Source organism: Chelonoidis abingdonii, chromosome 7, assembly GCF_003597395.2.
Source record: "Chelonoidis abingdonii isolate Lonesome George chromosome 7, CheloAbing_2.0, whole genome shotgun sequence".
In the NCBI taxonomy this organism is placed as follows: domain Eukaryota; kingdom Metazoa; phylum Chordata; order Testudines; family Testudinidae; genus Chelonoidis; species Chelonoidis abingdonii.
The window spans coordinates 56,341,019-56,363,416 of record NC_133775.1 but is presented as its reverse complement, the minus strand read 5'-3'; the positions used below and the strand labels follow the sequence as shown (position 1 = coordinate 56,363,416).

At 48.8% G+C, this 22,398-nt stretch overlaps 1 protein-coding gene across 1 annotated transcript in view; it reads left to right on the top strand.

The window, feature by feature from the left end:
* The first annotated feature begins 2,664 nt into the window (after nt 1–2,664).
* RGSL1 (regulator of G protein signaling like 1) overlaps nt 2,665–22,398 on the top strand; it is a 41,252-nt gene continuing 21,518 nt past the window's right edge. The window contains 9 exon segments of the mRNA XM_032769419.2: nt 2,665–2,711; nt 7,767–7,866; nt 12,527–12,601; nt 13,421–13,550; nt 16,362–16,522; nt 16,524–16,568; nt 16,717–16,879; nt 18,767–19,767; nt 20,918–20,980. Coding sequence (XP_032625310.2) covers nt 2,665–2,711; nt 7,767–7,866; nt 12,527–12,601; nt 13,421–13,550; nt 16,362–16,522; nt 16,524–16,568; nt 16,717–16,879; nt 18,767–19,767; nt 20,918–20,980 — 1,785 coding nt within the window.

The window sequence follows — 22,398 nt, the reverse complement described above, 5'->3', positions numbered from 1 at the left end:
ACAAGGCCCCAGGCACTAGTGAATCAGACCACATGTCTTTTACAATATCTTCCCATCAAAACAATTTGAAACCTTAAAGTGCACTTCTCGGCAAGACCCCTGCAGGTGTGGTGTTTGCCATGGAATTCACCTCTGGCTGCAGAATTGTGCTCTGCAAACTCAGCTCTCACCTTTTAGGGTTGTGGGGATAAAGTTGAACACATTAACTTATACTACAGCCTATGTCAGCATAACTTATGTCACTCATGGGTGTGTCTAAACCATTCCCCCCGAGAGACACAAGTTACACTGTCATAAGTGCCCATATGCACTGAGCTAGCTTCTCCAGGCAACACAGCTTCTGCCGTTCACAGAGATGGTTTTATTATGCTGATGGGAGAACTCTCTCCTGTCCATATAGACCGTCTTCACCAGACATGCTCCAGCTGCATCAATACAGCTGCATCCCTGCAGCGCTGTACATGTAGACATGCCTTAATGTAAAGTGACGTAGCAGCACCTTTCTGACTTTACAGGCAGTCTGAAACAATAGTTCTGAGAGGTGTGATCTGCTCCACTGTCTCAGACAGGCCCACATGGATTCCACAATTAGATGGCCATGGCATCTGGCATTTCTCCAAGATGACACAGGAATCTGTATTTCTGCAGTGGAATTCATCATTCTGCAGCTGCCTGGCACTTAACATACCATTTTTTGTCTCCCTGCCATTCTGGGACCTGCCTTCAGCTGAAGGGGGAGCTAACTGGATTACAGTGCAAACTCCCTGCATTGCATGGGCAGCAAGCAGTCTTGGAGCCTGAGCTGGAGTCCAGTTTGCAGCCCGAGAGTGGGCAAAGCCTGAAATGTAAGCTGGCAAGCTGGGCTACCTAAAGAATAGAGCAGTAGCTGAGATTCAGAAGCCAGGGTGATGAATTGCTGCTGCCTGTGATGTTGCGCTCCATATGATTTTATGAAAATATGCTAACGAGCATGAATATAATGTAACTGGAATATGCTTCATGCAAAAGGCCTCTTGTAAGGTATCATTACAAAGCTTATAATCTACTGAGTGTGATCATCCTATTTGTATAAATTGATCATTCTTGTATCTGAAACTAGAAATATGAAATATACCACTGAGGTCCTATTGTAATTATGCAAAGTGTGGGCCATTAATTGTGGTCTGGAATCTTGATGGCTCCCATAAACTAGGACAATTGGTTGTAAATGGCTCTGTTTATTTGCAAGCCTTCCTGTGAGTCAGGCCAGGAAGAATGAAGGCTTGGGGTCTCCCAGGACATGTGACCATGTCACCTGGTACTGGAATCTATCTTCAACCTGGTGCTTTTCCATTTAGAAGGAGGGGTAGGACCCAGAGAGACAAAAGATTCCTGCCTTGTGCCAAAACTATATAAGGAGGTGGAACAAAACAAAGGAGGGTCCAGTTATGAAAAATCCCCTAATTACCAATTGAGCTGGAGCTAACAAGGACTGTATAAGGGGAAAAGATTAGGCCCACACTAGGCAGGAGTCCAGTCTGTGAAAGAAGCTTATTGGACCATCTCTGAGGGTGAGATTTTATCTGTAATCAGTTTCTTAATGTATTAGGTTTAGACTTGCGTGTTTTGTTTTATTCTGCTTGGTAACTTACTTTGTTCTGTATGTTATTACTTGGAACCACTTAAATCCTGCTTTTTATACTTAATAAAATCACTTTTGCTTATTAACTCAGAGTAAGTGATTAATACCTGGGGGAGCAAACAGCTGTGATCTCTCTCTATTAGTGTTATAGAGGGCAGGCAATTTATGAGTTTACCCTGTATAAGCTTTACACAGACTAAATCAGATTCATTTGGGGTTTGGATCCCATTGGGAGCTAGGTGTCTGGGTGCTGGAGACAGGAGCACTTCTTAAGCTGTTTTCAGTTAAGTCTGCAGCTTTGGGGCATGCGGTTCAGATCCTGGATCTGTGCTGGAGCAGACTGGCTTGTCTGGCTCAACAAGACACAGTTCTGGAGGCCCAAACTGGCAGGGAAAATGGGCTCAGAAGTAGTCTCAGCACATCAGGTGACAGTCCCTAGGGGTTTCTGTGATCAAACCCGTCACATTGCCTACAAGCTCTTCTTTTCCCTGGTGCGTATGAGTAGAAGGTGATTCTGTGCTGATTCTGACTTCAACGGGGCTCCTGCACTGGTGGGGGCAGAGCTCATTGCAGGATTGTGACCATAATCAAGAGAAGTGACTGGCTAGATTGTAGGATCCAGTATTTCCTCTGTGGCTTCCACAGCAAATGTGTTTTGTTTGAAGCTGATTTTGCTATGGGAGAGGACTAGAAGCTCTTTACACCATTTAGGAAGCCAGAGGACAGGGGATGGCCTAACCTGAAGATAAAAGGGTTACAGAGGTCACTAAGGGCCTACAGAATCTTTCTTACAGGGGATGATGCTTGAGACAGGAAGTCCTCAGCTTGACTCTGAGCTTCCCAAGGTATATTTGTAAGGTTTGCCTTAGAAAACAAATGATTGGCAGATTTGATCTGGAATTAATGAGCAGATGATAAACATGGACTTCTGCCGTGCCATTTTCAGAGTAGCATTGCACTTTCACCAGCTGGTATCATGTGGAGTGTGGAACTCTGCAGAGCAGCAATACTTCACGCATCATAAAGGAATGACTCCCTCTAGAATGGTCTGGCTTGGCAGTGACAGCAAAGGTCTCAAGGACAGGGGAAAACATGAACAAGACTGGTGAGTTACCTGCAACACACCCTTTTTGGAGGCCTTAACAAGCAATTAGTGAGGGAAAGAGGGTTTAGGGCAGGAATGGGCAAACTTTTTGGCCCAAGGGTCACATCAGGGTTGTGCAACTGTATGGAGGGCTGGGTAGGGAAGGTTGTGCCTCCCCAAACAGCCTGGCCCCTGCCTCCTATCTACCCCCCCGCTCCCTGTCCCCTGACTGCCCCCTCCTGGGACCCCTGCCCCCTATCCAACCCCCCTGCTCCCTGTCCCCTGATTGCCCTCCCGACCCCTATCCGCATCCTCGCCCCCTGACAGGACCCCCAGGACTCCTACTCCTAACCCTCCCTGTTCCCCATCCCCTGACCACCCCCTCCCCAGAACCTCCAACCCATCCATCTGCCCCCTCCTCCCTGACTGCCCCCCAGGACTCCCCGCTCCCTTACCCAACCCCCCCGCCCCGTTCCTCACCCCCTTACCAGCAGCAGGAGCTCACAGCCACGGACACCCAGTCAGAGCCAGCTGTGCTCCCCATGCTGCCCAATGGGAGTGGTGGGCCAGAGTGTGGCCTACATGGCAGCGTGGCTGCAGGGGAGGGGCCGGGGACTAGGCTTCCTGGCTGCGAGCTCAGGGGCCAGGCAGGACGGTCCCGCTGGCTGGATGTGGCCCACGGGCTGTCGTTTGCCCATGTCTGGTTTGGGGGAGCACAGGCCAGGGACTCAGGAAATCTAAGTTCTGTTCCTGCCTTTGTCACATATTTCTTGTGTGATCTTGGTCACTTAAGTGTAAGCTTTCAGAAGTATCCATTAATTTGGAGTGCACGTTTTGTACGTGCCCATCTTGCCTCTATTCCTCACTTCCATATCTGTGAAACAGGGATAATAATACCTCACAGATACTGGGAGACTCCGTTCGTTAATAATGTTCATATAGTACCTTTCAATCCTTGGATGGATGGAGCTTCTGAAGTTACCCCGTCACTATAACCTGGGTCACTTTTGTCTCTCTTGTCCATTGACCTGTATTGGTTTCTAGGAATTTATTAGCATGCTCTACAGAAAAGCAGTTAAGGGTACCAATTTACAGAACCAGTTCCTCAGCTGGTGTAAGCTGGAATAGCTTCGAGGGGGGAGGGTCAAAGGAGTGATTCCTATCCACACTAGCCAGAGCTCTGGCACATGAAGTTTTTAGTCTTAAAATCTGTTTTGGGATTGGTCCTCTCCTGCAGTCAGCCACAGTGTCTCCATTATTTGTACTGCACTGACTCATCAATTTCAGAGTACTAGTGCTATTCATGCATGAGCTAGGCACTTTAATTGTTTAGAGAGTTGCCCTTTGACCTTTCAGAACCTGGGATCCCACACTGGGACAAACTCTGGCTACATTAAACCTCCTTCAGGATATGTCTTCACTGCAGAGTTTACTCAGGTCTGAGCAGCCAGGAATGGGCACCCTAGTTAGCCATGCCCACCTGCAAGTGTCCATGCTCTGGAGCCACACTCGACTCATTCTCATGTAGCCACTGTCATGTTTTGGGGTGCAATCCAGACCAGTAAGGGGTTATGTCAGTGCCTGCCCTGTAACCCTGGATAGCTTAAATGCTCTGCTGCTGTGATTCACAGCCTGGACACCAATAGCCACCAGACAAGAATGCAATAGCCTGAGTGTCTGTGTGCGGTGCAGCCCTGGGTCAGTACTTTTGACCGTAACAACTTGCCTACAACACAACATCCTGGCCAGGTTTGGTTACTCCTAGCAAGATGACCCTAATGCACTTCTAGTCCTGAATTTGTACAAAACCATCCACCCTGAAAGGTCAAGCCCTCTCCTGGACCACCAGAGAAATAATAAAGTTCATGGGCTCCTTCAGAGAGACAATACCCTGCAGTTTACCATGTTAACTGGAGTTAATAGTCACTTAAATTCAACACTGCACTGGGCTGATTTAGATTAAAATAAACAACTTCATTAGCAATGTGAAGAGGGGACCCTACGTGTCAGGTGGGACTGCCCCTGTTGGCCCAGTGCCAGGTTGGTAACCCTGTCACACAGTTGTCAGGACTCCCTGTGGGATCAGATGATTGCAACAAGGCAGACACAGGACCCCTGGCGGGGTCAAGCAAGCAATCAACCTGCAGCCCCTGGGCAGGGCAGAACAAAAACAAACAAACAGCATATGGCCCCTGAGTCTCCTGGTTGGGACAGGCAATAGCAATTGAGGGTTCTGACGTTCTGGGCAGGGCAGAACATACAGTCAGTTTGTAGCCCCTGGGTGGGGCAGAGCAAACAAGCAGTAGCCACATCTAGTGGAAAGTGGGGAGGCGTAGGAGAACCCAGGCCCATCCTGCTCCACCAGGTTCCAACCAAGGGCCCTATGAAGTTGGGAAATTTCCTGTTAAGGGTTTAAGCATCAGCTTCTACTACGTTCCCTGGGTCACTTCCTACTGTGAGGTGCAGCTCAGACTTCTCCCTAGCTGGCAGTGGTTCAGTGTCCCCATAAATCTCTATGGTTGTCTGCAACAGAGTCTGGGTCCACAGTTTTTGCCTCGTAGAGTCTCAAGTGTCTCTGCAGGAGCTTGCAATACATGTCCTTCCTCCTCAGCCAGCCCAGACTGAGCTGGGCTGTCTCCTTTTATCTGTCCCTTCCACCTGGAGCACGTGTAGCAGGGTGAGGGGGCATGGCCTTCTGGGCCCACAGTGATTGCTCCCACTCCATTGGCCCAGTGCAGGGTTAGTAAACCCCATCAGAAAACAGGACATAGGTTAAGTGAAGCCAAGCAAGAGAAATAAAGTTAGAGATGGTTACAAGCAAACAAAAGTGAAAACGTGCATCTAGAAGTCTAAAACTCAACCTTGCAAGGCACAGACTTTGTTTAAGATGGTTTTACTCACCAATTGCTCTCAGTTTAGCATGGCTGACTGTTTCTCAGTCAGGACCCTTCCACAGAAGTACAAGGTACTGGTTTATCTTGTCTTAGGTGACAACTAAGATGGAGTCTCTATTCCTTATATTCCCAAAGAATTGTTTTTGTTCTCAAGGTTAGAAAGGTCTCCTGGGGATTTGGTCTCTCTGGTGTGTAGGAGTGTAACCGGGCAGAACTCACCCCCGTGGCACCTCCTGCTGGTCACTCCTGGGAATTAGCTCAAACTTGCAGCTGGAGCACCCTCTGCAGGCCGGTGATCTGCCTTCCGGCTTCTGCTACTGGCCCCGTGTCCCTCCCTGGACCCCAGTGCCCCTTTTACATGGGGTTCTGCCCCCCCTGGCAATAACCCCTTCCTCTTTGGAGTTTACCCTCCCTGGGAACCCCTCCCCCCCCACTCTCTATCCCCACTTTGCTTCAGTGTAGGCTACTGCCAGTCATTGTCTAGCCCCACGCCCTGGGACAGACTGCAGTATCAGCCACTCATCAGCAAAGGAGTTTGGACCTGCTGCCTTGGCCTACCCCTGGGTTGTACCCTACAACCCCAGTACCTCCTGGCCTAATTCTAGGCTGCAGCCTGAGGCTTTCCAGGCAGGAGCTCCCCAGCCCTGCTTCACCCTAGGTACCTTATCTCAGCAGCCAGGACCTTCTCTCTCTGAACACAGAGACACTCTCTGAGTGTCTGGCTTCTCCACCCTTTTATAAGGGCCTGTGGCTCAGTTTGGGGCATGGCCCCAGCTGCTGCCACTTCCCCCAATTAGCCCAGTTCAACAGGCTGCTTGCTCCAGCCCCAGCCCCAGCCCCTTTCCTGGGCTGTTTTTAATCCCTTCAGGGCCGGAGCAGAGATCCACTCTGCTACAAGGAACCATGTTAATTCTGTGTGTCTTGGGTTCAGGCTCAAGACAACCCAAGCGGGTTTGCTTTATAGCTTTGTTAATGACTAAAGGAGGTAACCCTCATTTCTTTGTCTAGGATGGACTTGTTTATCTAGGCTGTCTTCTTACACATCTTCTAGTAACATTATACAGAGGGAACTCATAACTTCACATATTAGAGTAATACATGCATTTTACAATTATATTAATGACCATTGTGCTAGAACATAAGACTGGCTATACTGGGTCAGACCAATGGCCCATCTGGCCTAGTATCCTGTCCTCCAACAGTAGCTGATGCCAGATGCTTCAGAGGGAATGAAGCGATCATCTGTCACATCCAGTTCCAGATTCTGGCAGTCAGATGTTTAGGGACACCAAGAACTTCTTGGCAAATAACCACTGATAGACCTACCCTCCATGAATTTATCTTATCTTTTTAACCTAGTTATACTTTTAGCTTTCACATCATCCCCAGGCAACAACTTTCACAGGTTAACTTGCATTGTGTGAGTAGTACTTCCTTGTTTGTTTAAGCTTATTGTCTATTAATTTCATTGCATGACCTCTGGTACTGGTATTATGTGACAGGGTAAACAACACTTGCTCATTCACTTTCTCCATACCATTCATGATTTTATACATCTCTACAGACCTGCTATTAGTTTTCAAATACCACCTTACAAGGCATATTTTATACAAACATCTTTGCAGTAATGTATGAACATGGGGGTGCTTAGAGTCACAGCTGTGTCCACACTGGCACTGCAGTAACCCAGGACAGGCACGATGATAATTTTGGGGCATATCTCAGGATTCTAAGCACCTCACTAACTTGACCTGCTGTAGGAATTGTTCCACATTGTACTGTGAGAGAACTTGTTTACCCTTTGCAAGCCTCTCTGTGGAAGTGCTCTCAGAGTGTTCAGTGTTACAGGAACCCAATCTATTAAACGGTCTCCTCCTTTTGTGTTCCTTAAACTGGGTTTAAGAAGGAATTATTTAAGAACGGTTTTAAACAATTGTCTTTCCTAGTATGAGAATTAGCAGGGATTGAACTAGGAACTTCCAGAGCGAAAGGTGTGAGTTGCAGTTTGAGGGTCAGCTTGCAAATTGGGGCTATAACACATCCATATCTCCTGTAATTAGCACAGAGGGGGCCCTATAGCACTCCCAGTGGGCTACCCTAGCATTTTAAAATTAATTTTTTGGTTCAGTTTTGCTCCCTCTCTGTTACAAAAGCTGGGTAACTGTTTTTCTTCTCCCACTCTAGCAACGATAGCCTCCACGGAGCTGGTGGTTCTGCTGAAAGATGAAGTCTTTGTAGATTTTTTCAACACATTCCTGAATCTCCCAGTAAGTTTCCGTCTTACAGTTTAACTCACTCTCTTTCTGGATTCTACCCTCCCACCCCTACCCCTACCCCTGGTGAGTTTGCAGGTCTTAGGGAATCCTGTGAATTTCAGGCCAGCACTTCTCTGGTAGCTATCCCTACACCTGCTCCATGGGCATGCATCTTTGGATGTAATTTTGTCAGCAGTTGCAAGCTAAGTCTGGGAGAGGGGGTGTTAGATAGGCAGAAAGTAGTTATCCAAGCAGGACTTTGGGCAGCACCGAGGGAACAACACCCTATTTTTGTACGTTGTGCCTGTGTCACGCTGTATGGAGTGGCTCACAATAGGGACTGCCGACCTCAGGGCAGACTGTCAAAAACAGGGTAGATGCCCCAAAACCAGTGGTGTGTTCTACAAGTAGATTTCACCAAGCCGGTAACAAATGTGAACTCCTGGATCACTATAACAGACTTACCATGCAGTCACAGATAGTCTCCTTAGACTCTTCAGTCTGTCTTGCCACTCAAACTAGCTGGACTTATTGATAAATGGTCACAAAAATCACAAACAGTCCCAAGAGACCAGTCACTTACCCCAGATCAATCTGTGTCTTAGATCTCACACCAAAGATAACGCCTGTAGCCAATCCTGTAATAAACTAACTTCAAGGTTGATTAACAAGGAAAAAAACAAAACAAGCAAGTTATTTAAGGGTTAAAGCAAGCAAACATATACGCACTAATGGGTTGCAGTCTAAATCCTAAAGATGACAGAGATGTGGTAGTTTGTCAATTCAAGACATCTTGCAGGGTGGACCCAGGGAATGACCCCTTGGGATCTCTGCCTCAGTTTGGAGTCTGTGGCCCAGTGAGAATTCAAATAGCAAAGAAATGACAAGTTTTCCTGTGTCTGTTTTTTATTTCCTTCATTCAGCCTCCAAGTCCCTACGACGGGCCTTGCGCATAACATTTCCCAGGTGCAGTAGGGCCATTCACCAATCCTTTGTATTGTGATATTCCTTGATGGCTCATCTGATTTTTATAGTCCTTCTGTACAAGCGGTGGAGGGTGAGGGAGAAACACTTTTCATATGCGTTCACAAGTTTAGAGCAAACATTTTCAAAGTCATAAAGCAAAGCTTAACTATTTAGCCTGCAGAAGAGAAGACTAAGGGGGGATTTGATAGCAACCTTCAACTACTTGAAGGGGTGCTCCAAGGAGGAGGGAGCTAGGCTGTTCTCAGTGGTGACGGAGGACAGAACAAGGAGCAATGGTTTGAAGTTGCAGTTGCGGAAGTCGAGGCTGGATATTAGAAAAAACTTTCTGACTAGGAGAGTGGTGAAGTATTGGAATGGGTTACCTAGGGAGGTGGTAGAATCTCCATCTTTAGAGCTATTTAAAGTCCGGCTAGACCGCACCCTGGCTGGGATTATTTAGGGAAAATGGTCCTGCCTTTAGCAGGGGGTTGGACTAGATGACCTCATGAGGTCCCTTCCAACCTTTTGATTCTATGATTCTATTTCCTTATAGCATAGAATACAGCCATTACAAATGCGATTAATGCATGCAGCGACTTACAAACACCCTGTAGAGTCTAAATACTACATACATACTCATAAGCGGAGAGGGGCAGGGATAGCTCAGTGGTTTGAGCATTAGCCTGCTAAACCCACAGTTGTGAGTTCAGTTCTCAAGGGGGCCACTTAGGGATCTGGGGCAAAAATCAGTACTTGGTCTTGCTAGTGAAGGCAGGGGGCTGGACTCAAATGACCATCTGTTCTAGGAGATCGGTATTAGTCCTAATAATAGGAGATATACCTATTTTGAACAACACTAACACATAAGTGAATTGGTCTGGTCTTCAGCTATGTTTGCTGGCTCTTAGTTAAAGCCTGCAGCCTTAGCAAGATCTGGCCTGCCAGCATCACAGCCTGTTCAGACAATGATTCAATACTGATCAGAAAGGAATGAAAAATATAGACTCAATCTCACCACTTCCAGCACCACTGGTTTCCCTGAGTATGTCTACACTGCAATAAAAGACCCCCTGGTCCTGAGTTTCAGAGCCCAGGTCAACTGGCTGAGTCCCATGGAGCTAAAAAATAGCATTGTAGATGTTCAGGCTCAGACTGGTGCTGAACTGCTGGAGGTGATGTCTTTTGAGATCAAAAACAGAGATTTTGGCTGCTTGTGGGAATTAGGAATCCCTTCTGCCTTTCCAGCTTCTCCAGAGCTTGTTCCTAAAATGGCTACTTCTGGGCCTAGTAGGACAGAGCTAATGGAAGAGAAGGAATGAGCTTGTGAGTTAAGCCTCAGAAAGGCTGGATTCAAGTCCCAGCTCTGCCACACACTCCCTGGGTGACCTTACGTGCCAGTAAGTCCAGGGCCAGTGCAAGGATACTTTGTGCCCTAGGTGAAACTTCCACCTTGTGCCCCCCAGAGCATCAATGATAAACTTTCAAAAATGAATACTGCATAAGATGGGATTGTTCATTAGAATTAATACATATTCAGCTTGAAAATTTATTAATTTTGTTATTTAGTCTACATATTTAATGAAAATAAATGAATAACCTGACAGGGTGTGGGGCTGGCTGGCTTCGGGCAGGGGGGGTGCGGTAGAGGTTGGCAGGAGGCAGGAGAGGGGGTGTGGCAGGGGTTGGCTAGAGAAAGAGGGTACGGGGCTGGCTGGAGGCAGGGCAGGGGATGCAACAGGGGTTGACTGGAGACAGGGGTGCAGGGCTGGAGGCAGGGCAGGGGGTGCAGCAGAGGCTGGCTGGAGACAGGGGGTGCAGGGCTTGAGGCAGGGCAGGGGGTGCGGGGCTGGCTGCAGGCAGGGCAGAGGGTGCAGCAGAGGCTGGCTGGAGACAGGGGGTGCAGGGCTTGAGGCAGGGCAGGGGGTGCGAGGCTGGCTGCAGGCAGGGCAGAGGGTGCAGTAGAGGCTGGCTGGAGACAGGGGTGCAGGGCTGGCTGCAGGCAGGGCAATGGGGTGAGGCAGGGGTTGGCTGGAGACAGGGGTGTGGGACTGGCTGTGGGCAGGACAGGGGGTGTGAGGTTGGCTGGAGACAGGGGGTGCAGCAGGGGCTGGCTGTGGGCAGGGGGTGTGGGGATGGTTGGAGACAGGGAGTGTGGGGATGGCTGGAGACAGGGCAGGGGTGTGTGGCAAGGGTTGGCTGGAGATAGGGGGTGCGGGGCTGGCTGCGGGCAGGGCGGGGGGGTGCAGCAGGGGTTGGCTGGAGACAGGAGGTGTGGGGCTGGCTGGCTGTGGGCAGGGGGTGCAGCAGGGGCTGGTTGTGGGCAGGGTGGCGGGTACCAGGACTGTCCCTAGATATTCTGGGGCCCTACACTGCCCCCACTCACACTGGGGAGTGTGGTGCCCCCGGCCTCTCCAGGGAGGGCATTTGAAGGGTGGGGCAGGCCGCTGGGGGGGCAGGTCTGGCTTTGAGGGTGGGAGGAACCACTCCCCAGCGGCGCGGCTAGGGCCGCGTCTTTGCACTTTCCCCCACCAGTGAATGCAGGCACAGCCCTGGTGCAGAGCTCGGGGGGTGGGGGCAGGGCTGAGCAGCGGCAGGGCCCTGGAGAAAAGCCAGAGCAGAAGGGAGCAGTGGCGGCTGGAGAGGGAATGACATCACTTCCCAGCTGGCTGGAGCTGATCAAAGCTGCAGCGCTGGGTAAGCATCCCAGACATTTTGGGCACTGCTTTTTGGCGCCCTCAAATTTTGGCTCCCTAGGCAGCCACCTAGTTTGCCTAATGGTTGCACCGGCCCTGGGCAAGTCACTTAATCTGTAAAGTGGAAGCAATCCAGAGGTGAAAGTAAGCTGGTATGGTCCAATACAGCCTACCGGCAAGAGCCAGTACACTGTGCCAGACCAGACCAGCTTTCCCAGGCTAGCACTTTAAAGGGCTCAGGGCTCCCTGCAGTGGCTGGAGCCCTGGGCCCTTTAAACCACCTGCTGAGCCCCAGTGCTCCAGCAGCCAGGCTCAGGTGGCAATTTAAAGGGCTCAGGGCTCCTGCCACTGCAGGGAGCCCGGGCCCTTTAAAGCACCACCTGAGCCTGGCTGCTGGAGCCCTGGGGTAGCAGTGGCAGGGCTCCGTCGGTGATTTAAAGGGCCTGGAGCTCCGCTTAGGTAGCAGTGGCCAGAGCCCCGGACCCTTTAAATCACCCCTTAGCCCCAGGACTCCCATCTGCCTCTGCAACTGGTAGCTCTGGGGGTGATTTAAAGGTGCCGGGGCTCCCAGCCACAGCCGGAGCTGCGAGTTGAGGCCAGGCCCCTGCTCAAGACTCTGGAGCAATCATTCCTTTCTCCCACTCTTTGTCTGTTTAGACTAAGCCCTGTAGGGGAGAGGCTTCCCTTTACTCACTTAATGTACAACATTAATACACTAGGGTACCTAGGCCTTGCTGTAATCCAAATACATCCCAGACTGAGAACCGTGACTATAGGGAGGGGTAGGGTCACTTCAGTTTTAAACAGTTTGTTCATTTATTACTAATAATTGTATCAGAGGAGTGTCTCTGCTTACCAGGAAAGGTTGGAAGAACTCTGCTTGACTTGGAAGAATAAGTGGTGGTGATTGTCTATGGGAAAGATGGGTTTTCCAGGAGGAGTTATGTCTCCACTAATCAGCCCTTCCTTCACACCGCAATCTCTCTCTCTTCTGTCCTGTTCTTTCTTCACAGGTCTTTGGCCAGACACCCATTTACATGGTCAACATTTGCCAGTGGTTCCTGTGGCCAGAGTTACCGTGTTACCTGGTGAGGCAGTAACCTTCTTAGCATGCAGTGGAGGGCTGACACCTTCTCCGCTGAAAGGAAGAGGGGTGGGGAGGGAGGGACAACAGGGGTGGGCAGAACAAGTAGGGTTTAAGATTCCCAAGGGTGATTCTTCTTCCCTCTTGTCCCCTCCTCATGTTTATTCCGTTAATTGATTTATTTTAACGCGGGGAATCATGTTCTTTATGTATCCTGGGTACAATCAGGAGCACAAGTGATCAGGGCCCTGATCCTGGGGAAGTTCTGTAGGGCTTGATCCAAATTCCGTTGAAGTCAATGGAAAGACTCCCTTTGGATCAAGCCCCATGTGCAGAAAGTTTTATTGAATTCGATAGAGCAGTGTGGAGCAGAACGTTCCATCCTTAAACAGGATAGGGCTGTCTTTGCAAAACCAGGAGCCTTCACCCTAAGCCACCTCCTGTAGGGTCTCTCCTCTCCGCTGCTACAAGCAGGATTCACCTGTGTTTTGACACTGTTGACCCCTGCTGTCCTTACTGGGGAGCCTGCTTCCCCAGTGATCCAGCTGCATCATCACCACCTCTTCCTTCCATTGGCTTCACGGACAGGAAGCAAATCCTTGTCCCCTTAGGTGTAACCCCATTGGGATCAGTGGGGTTTAAGTCCCCCCAAATGTTCATTACCCTGAAAAGGTCATGAAAAACCAAGTCCTAGCAGACATTGAGTCCTGGGAGTCTTACAGACCCCTAGTCCTAATGGGTTCTCATTTAATTAAGTCAATGGAGTTACACCAGGGATAGATCATTCCTCACAATCTAATCAGTCTTTGTGGGGGGAATACAGGTGCCAAAGTACAAAGGCTTATTGACCTGGATGGAAAAGTACCGGCTGCCACACTTCTGTAAAACCAACTTGTGTTTTCATTACATTCTCTGTGAGGAGCTTCTCAGTTTCATTAGATCCAAGGAGGCAGGTAAGCAAAGGTGACCTTAAGCACAAACATTTGAATGTAGGGCAGGATTTCACACATCAGCAGTGCTGTACCCTGGCTCTGTTCAGTTAAGGCGCTCACCTCTGTTGCATGCTGACTGAGGTTTGAAGAGTGGGAGACACACTCTGCACTAGGTCATTGTGCTTATAAAATGATGGCATTTTTTGTAAATGTTTCATTTGTGTAGGGGGAAAATACTTGTAAACTGTGGGAAGGGGCTCAAAAGCGGCATTGTTTATTGTAGCAACTTACATTGGAACCCAGTGACTTCTCAGTCTTGGGATCTTTAATCAAGAGTGGATGTCTTTCTAAAAGAGGCTCTGGCTCAACCAGACATGGTGGGTGGAATGCAGGAATCACTGGGTGAAATTCTATGGCCTGCGTTATGCAGGAAGTCAAACACCTGAGGACTCTATTCTGCCTCACTGATTCCAGGTCAAATGTGCTCAGTTCACCCATAAAAAGATCATATTCCTTTAACTTTTCAAGCTCCCCTCTATAAGCAGATATTGGAGAGAGAGAGAGAGAGAGAGAGGGAGGGAATTTGCTGGTAGTTCCTCTAGGAGTCACTCAGCTACTATCGGCATGAGCAGTGGTGCAATCCTGATTTTTTATGTGCAGGTACTCCATCTCCACCAGCGTCGCCCCATATCTACAATGCATGTGAGGTCACACTGTGCTGAGGAGACTATTTTGGTCTATGAACTGTGGTTACACACAGGCGACTCTGACACTATGAGCATGCAGAAGGGGTGCAGCAAATTATACCCTGAAACTTGGAGTAGTAAAAGCAAATATCAGGAGAGCGCAGACCAAAGTGAAGGGACTTGCTGTAGTTGGTTTTTCTGTTCTTGTCCACCTTTCCCTGTCTCCATAAGTTACATTCCTTTTGCACGCCCACGACTGAGTGTTAAATTGCTGCAAGTTGTCCTACTTCACCACTTACACCTTTTTTTGGGCATTTAAAACCATTTACCACTTGTATCTAAGCTTAACTTGCACACTCCCATTAAAGCCACCAGCCAGTCAATCTTGATGGAAATTGCACCCAGAGGTGGACTGTCCCCTAATGCCTGAGATGCTGAAATAATCCTGTTTTATAAATGTCCTGAGATGACCTGCTTTTTTTCCTCATCTGAAGGAACAGCAACCATTTAAAAAGGATATCCTGTGAAGGATCCTAGATAGAAACCAGTATTATATGCCACTGGGAGTCCCACTGTTCCAGTGATGTATAGTAGGTTTGATGGGTCAGGAGATAACCTACCAATAAGCCTAAATCAGGGCTATTTGCTTGTCTGCTGTGTCTTGTGCTTATAAAATAGTGTCCTGGCCTGTGACTCAGCCAGTCTGTGTCATAGTTACACCAGGTCTGAATCTGGGCCATAGTGTTTACCCCAAAACATGAGGACAACAGCCTGTTTACTGGGGAAATGCAAAGCTGTTGAAAATGAAGACAAATGACAGATGAGATGCTCTTGGCACAAACACATAGGGCCAGATTCATCTGGTGTGACTCCAGGGAAGCTAATATTTAATACAATCATTGGGTGTAGAAAGGTCACCCACCAGCCAGTACATGTCTAATGACTGGGCATAGTGTAGCAGCCTCTTGGACTCTGGTGGCCCTTGTTGGTGGCCACTCTGAGCCTGTAGTGGTTTGCCCAGTCTCATAACTAAGCCCTCCAGCCACATGGTTTGTCATCCCACCCCTTCTGGGGTAATAGAGACCCTAACAAACAAACAGTACAATGACCTTATCCCACGTCTTCAGCCCCATACTGGGATCACTAGTTCTTGTTCCCTTGCATCAGGCAGGCTTTCATATCCCCTTCCTTGGAGGCAGGAGAGGAACCCAGGGCCTCCCTCTCCTCTGGGTTCCAACCCAGGGACACTGTACTAAGCAGGTAAGATGTGCTTCCCTAGGCCACTTCCTACCTTCATTGACCTCCAGGCCCGTCTCAAAGAGGAGCTTGTTCCAGCATTTTGTCCTTGGCAGCTCTGGCTCCTTGCACAGCTTCCTCCCAGTCTGCAGCTGATGCAGTCCTCCCCAGGTTCCTGGGCAGCAATCACTCTCTGTCTGAGCTCCAGCCTTTTAGCCCAACTGTTGCTAGCCACGTAATTCCCTGCAGGTGGGGAAGTAGCTGCTCTGCCTATTAATCCCTGGGTGGTTATAGCAGCACAAGGTCCAGATATCCTGGATAAACTTGGGTTACACCCTGGTTTAATCGGTCCATGTGGATCAACAAAAGCTCAGAGTCATAATGTCATTATCAGAAGAGCTGCAAAGATAGTTGAGCCATGTTCATCTTGCATTATAAAGTCAACAGGAGCAAAGTTCACACCAGTTTGATCTTTCCTCTGCATCTCAGTCTTCTTCTTGCAACCTAGGTTCAATGTTAGACACCAGGAATATTTGAGGGGAAGCCCCAGTTGAGATAAAAAATAGAAATGGGAGTGGGGAGGGGCTAACTCAGGGAAGTGGATGTCAGGGTCTGGAGGGCATGTGTGTGGTTTTACATGTCCATATGTTCATGTATTGGGTATCACTAGTGGGAATTCCAGCTCAGTATTTGCAACTGGCTCTTATTTGTTCCAGCTGGCAACTAGGTTTTGGAATAGCCAAGGTCAATTGGCCTGCTGTCTCCTGGCACTGCTGGTCCTCCAGCAGAAACTAATAGAGATCAATTGAAGGATTCTAGAGGGGTCTACTGGAATTTTCTATAGGGATGTGTTTGCACATGCACATGCTCGAGTACATTCTGATGTGATGTCTTTCACTTTCTCTTGCAGCAGAGATGCTGAAATGGAAGAGTGCAGATCAATGGCTGCTCAAAAAGTGCATTAGCGGTAGCAGGGGAATGTGGCGCTTTCGTTCTTTCATCCAAGGAATGGCAGGTGACCACACAGAGCTTCCTTCATACTGCCCCCTACTTGTCTATATATCCATAAGTTTGTGCAGAGTGGCAATCCCTGCATCTGGACATTGGGATATGTAACTTTAAACCATGTATAGAACTCTTTTACTTTAGAATAGCACCTGCCTGTCTTGTCAGCAATGCTTTCAGGGAATGTCTCTCCTACTCGCTCTCCCCACTTTCTCATTCTTTCCCTGCCCTTAACCATTGCGCTGTATGTCTGACTCACAGGGGAAGAGCTGACAAAATTCTGGCTTGCTGCAGAAAGGCTCTTGGAGATTGATGAGTCAGATATTGCCCAGCGAGATCTCTACCTGTCTCTGCTCCAAGTGCTGAGGGCCACTTATTTGCAGGAGGGCTCCACGGTGGTCACCCTCTGCAGCATGAGCATTGGTAAGGAGAATTTGAGGCTGGGAATCTGAACTTCCAGGAGCAGCAAGACTTCAGTGCATCTGTGCACTTTCTGGTTATGTCCAGCACTCCAAGCCTGGCTTGAGGAGCTGGGGATAGAAACATGGGGTTGTATTTACCACCAGGGGGTTGATGAACATGGAGTCAGTTCATATAGCTCCACCTTGCAGAATGGACATCAATATCACTTGGTTAGAGATCTCATAGTTCCAGAGAGAACAGCACTCAATGAACAATGTGACCAAATCATGGACGGCTGGTATCATAGGCTAGGGGAGGCTAACCATCCCCAAACAGCCAGGTGTGGCCCTGCCCATGCTCTACCCTGAGGCCCCCTCCCCATCCCACTCTTCCCTCATGACCTTGCCCACACTGGTCCTTTTCCCACTCTTGCTCAGCCTCTCCCCCAAAGCCAGCAGGTACTTTAGGGCTAGGATAGGCGGGCTGGTGGGTTGGGACTCAGAGCGGCTGGGACAGGTGGGCCAGCATCCCAGGACTCGGGCTGGTCAGGGCAGCAGGGGCTGGCCGGCCTGCAGTAGGGTGATCAGATGTCTTGATTTTATAGGGACAGTCACGATTTTTGGGTCTTTTTCTTATATAGGCTCCTATTAGCCTCTACCCCATCCTGATTTTTCACATTTGCTGTCTGGTCACCGTAGCCTGCAGCCTTGGTCTTGAGGCGGCTGGGGCAGGTTGGCTGGCGGCCTGGACCGGCTGGTGGGCCAGAACTCAGGGAGGCTGGGGTGTGGGCTCCTCTGATCATGGTGGGGGGCTTGGGTGGGACAGAAGGGGGAGGGCCAGGCACTAGCCTCCCCAAACAGAGGGCTCATGCACCCCCCATGGACCAAATCCCTCTTTCACCCCAGAGAGGGCCATCTCTCCACCTGCTCAGGCTTGAGGAGCAGTGATGGATACTAGAACTGACGGGAGATGGAAACGAAATCCATTCTCTTACCCAAGGGAGGGGAGTTGTTCCAAAGCAGAGCTGAAGTAAAGTGGTGGAGCAGAGAGGGCAAACACAGGAGTAAGAAAAACTGGAGACTGACTGCTCCTGGCATCTTTTTGAGAGAGTTATCCCACCTCAGTGGGGGTGAGGGCTTGTGCGGCCCATCATCAAACTGGTACAGTAGTCAAGCTAGTCTAAGAAGTTAACTCGCAGAAAGCCCTGGTGAGGTTATGACCCTGCCGCTGCGCCCTTACTGGATGAAGGTGTATGTGGAGCAGCCTAAGTCTGATGAACCAAGCAGAGGGCTGAAAGGCAGTCAGTTTGCATTCTGTTGCTGACTCTGCCACTGAGTCACTGCATGACGTAGGCCAAGTCACCCAACTGCTAGTCCCTGTGCCTGCATTACCCTATCTGGAGAAGAGGGCAGTAAATGCACTTCTACCTTCTTGTATAAAGTGCTTTGTGTTCTGTGGATTACAAAACACTCTACAATGCAAGGTATTATTGTTGCTATTATTTCCCCTTGCGTTAAGCCATTGTCCCTGTGGCTGGAAGCAGTGAGCTATTTTGCTTGCTGACTGCCATGCTGTATGCCAAGATTGTGCATGTATACAAAAACGGCCACAGCGCATGTGTTGCTTTGTCATGGAACAGATACACCACAATCAAAAATCCCCATTTTAAAAAGTCATTAAGATTAGACTCATCCTTACAATAGCTTTGTGTCCATGCCGCTTGCAATGAGAAATAATGGAAGGGGGAGCAGGACTCCTCTCTCCCTTACCGTATTTACTCCACTTCTCAAGAACCTGCTCTTGCAGGGTCTGATCCAAAGCCTAGTGAGTCAGCGGAAAGACTGCCATTGACTGCAGTGGGCTCTGGATGAAACCCTTATTCTTTACAATTCTCCATGCCCTTTTCAGAGTCTCTGTTGAAGATCTCAGGCTGGCACCCTCAGCATGTCAGCACCAGGAGGGAGCTCCTGAGCGAGATGCAGAAAGTAGCCCTGTTTAAGATCCAAAGTTATTGGCTCCCTAACTTCTTAATTCATTGCAAGTTGAACATGGAGAAGGAGGAGGCCTGCCAGCCTCTAATGTGGGAATACCAAGAGCATTTATTACAGGTGGGCTCGAAGGAGAAGGCAGTGTCTCCAGCACCCACAATGAGTATCAGAAACAGCCGGGCTACATCAGAGCCATACTCCAGTAAAAAAGCCAAGGAGCAGATCTGGGATCTTGTAACTTGTGGACAACAACCTAAAGAAACAGAGAAACATGGGAGACATGGGCTGCAGCCCGAGGGGCAGACAAGCTCAGACTGGAGTGCAACTAGTCTGACAGACACGAAGCAACCACCTCCTAAAGAGGATGCCCTGGGAAAGACTTCTGTGTGGGCACAACATCCAGAAAGGGGTGTTAAAGATATGGAAAAGGCCACTTCTTTCAAAACACCCAGCCCTAATGCCCAGTTGCCTCTTCAACTGGAGGAGATTGGCAAAAGGAGAAGCCTCTCTGATTTACGTACTTCTACACCCATTGCCCAGCTGCCTTCACTGCTAGCCCTGAAAAAGATCATCAAATCCTCTTCTTCTTTGGATTTCCTTCCTTGGGCACTTAATGCCGACAGCTGTGCTGGCCGCCCCTTCAGGAAGTTCTTGAAGAGCAAGAACTATGCTGTGGAGACTCATCTTTTGGATCTGTGGCACGATCTGGAGGATTTTCTGCGCATCACGCTGAGCTCTAGCAAAGGAGGCAGCTTCCTCCTGCGCCATTTGATGGGTGAAAGAATATGTGAGATCTATTTAACAGAAAGCAACCACCAGCACCTTCCCCTGAAGCTGAACACTCTCAGGAACCTGCAAGATCTTCTGCCTTCTGGAGAGGTCATTCCTTGGATATTAAAAGCACAGGAAGAGATTTGCAAGGTAGGAAACGCTGCCCATGATGCTAATGCCAGGAAGCGTGATTGACATTCTCTGTGTTGAGTGCTGCTGTGCATGAATAGAAGTCATTTGTAACATTGCAAAACTGAGTACTTTGGTGCCTGATGATCCCTTTACAATGTGTATGGGACACGTTCAAATACAGCGCCTGGAGCTTCTGATTTCTAAGGTCCCATTGTAGGAGGTCAAACTCTGAAGCAAACGCTCCAGGAGGGGTTATTCCCAGACATGAAAGGCTAAACTTTCAAAATTTAGCACCTATGTTTTGCTCACAAAACTTGCATACGCAGCTCTCGTGTCTGATTTACACCTGCAAACAGAAACTGGGGCACGCAAAGTGGGTACTTAGATGAGCAGCTACCCATTTGCAAGCACAAATGTAGATTTTGTAAAAGCAGCTTAGGGTCTACTTAATGAGGATAGTTCCAAGGCAAGGCAGAGAAAGGAAAGTGGAGGTTCAAGAGCACGCCATGCTGCATACTGTCTGGTCAGGAATCAGAATTCCCCAAGGATGCAGCAGATGTTACTCTCTGTTTGGTAGAGTTAAAAATGACCTTCCATGTGGTCTGATTCCAAGACCTTAGCTCTTGCTCTGTGGGCCAGGTAGAGGTGGATGGGGAGCTCACTAGTCAGTGTGCCCAGCTAATAAAGAAGTGTGAGCCAGGGGCTGGATGGTGTGAGAAACTCTGCTAGGGATCCTTTCACATCAAGGCTGGTGTTCTCAGTGTGATGTAGTCTGCGACTGAACGCCATTATAAGCAACGCTATTGGGTAGCCTATGCAAAATGACTTGATGGGCTTTACCCAGTCTACATCACTGAAAACACCCTTAAGATGGTCCTTTAGCCAAGGAGCAAGAGTAAATTCCCTTTTCCCCATAGCCATGGCCCTTCCAGGCCAGCGCTGAGGCATACGGACAGGGCAGTATGGGGCAAACCTGCTCTGGGGCTACCTGGGCTGTCCTTTATGGCTCTGCAATGGACTCATGCATCCATGGAGGGTATTAATCCAGCACTAATCCCAGCACTACACTGGTTTTTCAAAGCACTCCCTGGCAAACTGAAAGCTGAGAGCTCTGCTAGCAGAAGTGGCCAGCGCTTGCTTACAAAGCATGTTCTTGTTGCCTTATCAGATACTCAGCTTCTTCTACAATGACTTTCTTGCTGATGATGATGAAACGTTTCTTCGTTTTGTGGTAAGAGGAGGCTGTGATTAGGGTGACCAGATGGCAAGTGTGAAAAATCGGGACGGGGTGGGAGGTAATAGGTGCCTATATAAGAAAAAGCCCCCAAAATTGGGACTCTCCCTATAAAGTTGGAACATCTGGTCAGCCTAGCTGTGATGTGGGTGAGGGTCTGAAAGGATGGGCCCTGGCCGGTGTGTCTGATGATGTTTGTGTCTCTTTGTGCACTGCACACCCACGTGTTCTGAGCATACAATGACTGTGCATACCTGGGGAAGGGTTTGTGTGAATATTGCTGTGTGTGCAAAAGACTCTCTCTTCAGCTCTTGGAGCAGTGTTCCTGAATTCCTTAGCCACTGACCCCTAGAATTTAGGAGCCTGTTGGTGGTGTCTTGAAAGAGCTGTCCGGAGACTTGCCTGACCAAAAACCACCCAAGAGTAGTAAAAAAAACCAAAACTTTTTTGGGCAGGAAACACAACAAGGTACCAATCACATACACAAACCAGGGGTAGGAAATACAATGAGTAACTGATACATTCTTTAAGGACCCACCTTTTTTCCCTTGCTCATAGTAGGTACTGCCATTATTACACAAAGAGAAAAAAGTCTACACACAGACAGGTGACCCTGCAACCAATAAAGGCCTTCATTAATGGGAGGGGCAGCTAGCATTTTTAACTGTGCTTTACTTGTGTTTATGTTTTTCACATGTTTTTTCACTACCTTAAGGAACCAAATTACATGAGTTCTCTTCCCATGGCATTGCTCTTAACCGGTGCTTGAAATTCCACAAGGAGACCAGATCTCATGGAATACCAGCCCCATAAATGGCATCTTGAGGCAAGAATGGCTCTGAAAAACATACTTTCAAACAGATGTGCTGAAATATCCAGGTTTATTTGGATTCCTGCAGAACCCACATGGACCACGCTGCTAACTCAGGCCAACATTTGCAAACTGACCTCTCCTTTTGAGTGTCTCGGTTTTGGGTTCCAACCTGAGACAGCTGGGTCTTGGCTTTAAAAAGTGCTGAGCACTTGCAGCCACCTTTTTCTTGGGCACTTAGCATGTCTGTCTGCCAATCAGACCTTCGTTTTCTGAAGCTGGGTGCCAAAGCAATGGCCACTTCTGAAAATATTGATCTTGGGCCAGTTTTACAAAGGTATTTAGATGCCCAAAGATGCAGCTAGGCACCCCCTTTCTCCCACTCTTTGTTTCTTTTGCATATTTAGATCGTAAGCATTTTGGGTCAAGGACTGTTGCTTTGTGCAGCACCTAGCACAATGGGGCTGGTGGGTGCTAGTGCAATGTAAGCATCCAGCACCAGCAACTGTCTGAGCCTTGCCTATACTAAACAAACCACTTGCGTTTAAACACAGTATGGCTGTGAGCACCTTACAGCATGGCTAGCTGTGCAACGCGGCTGGTG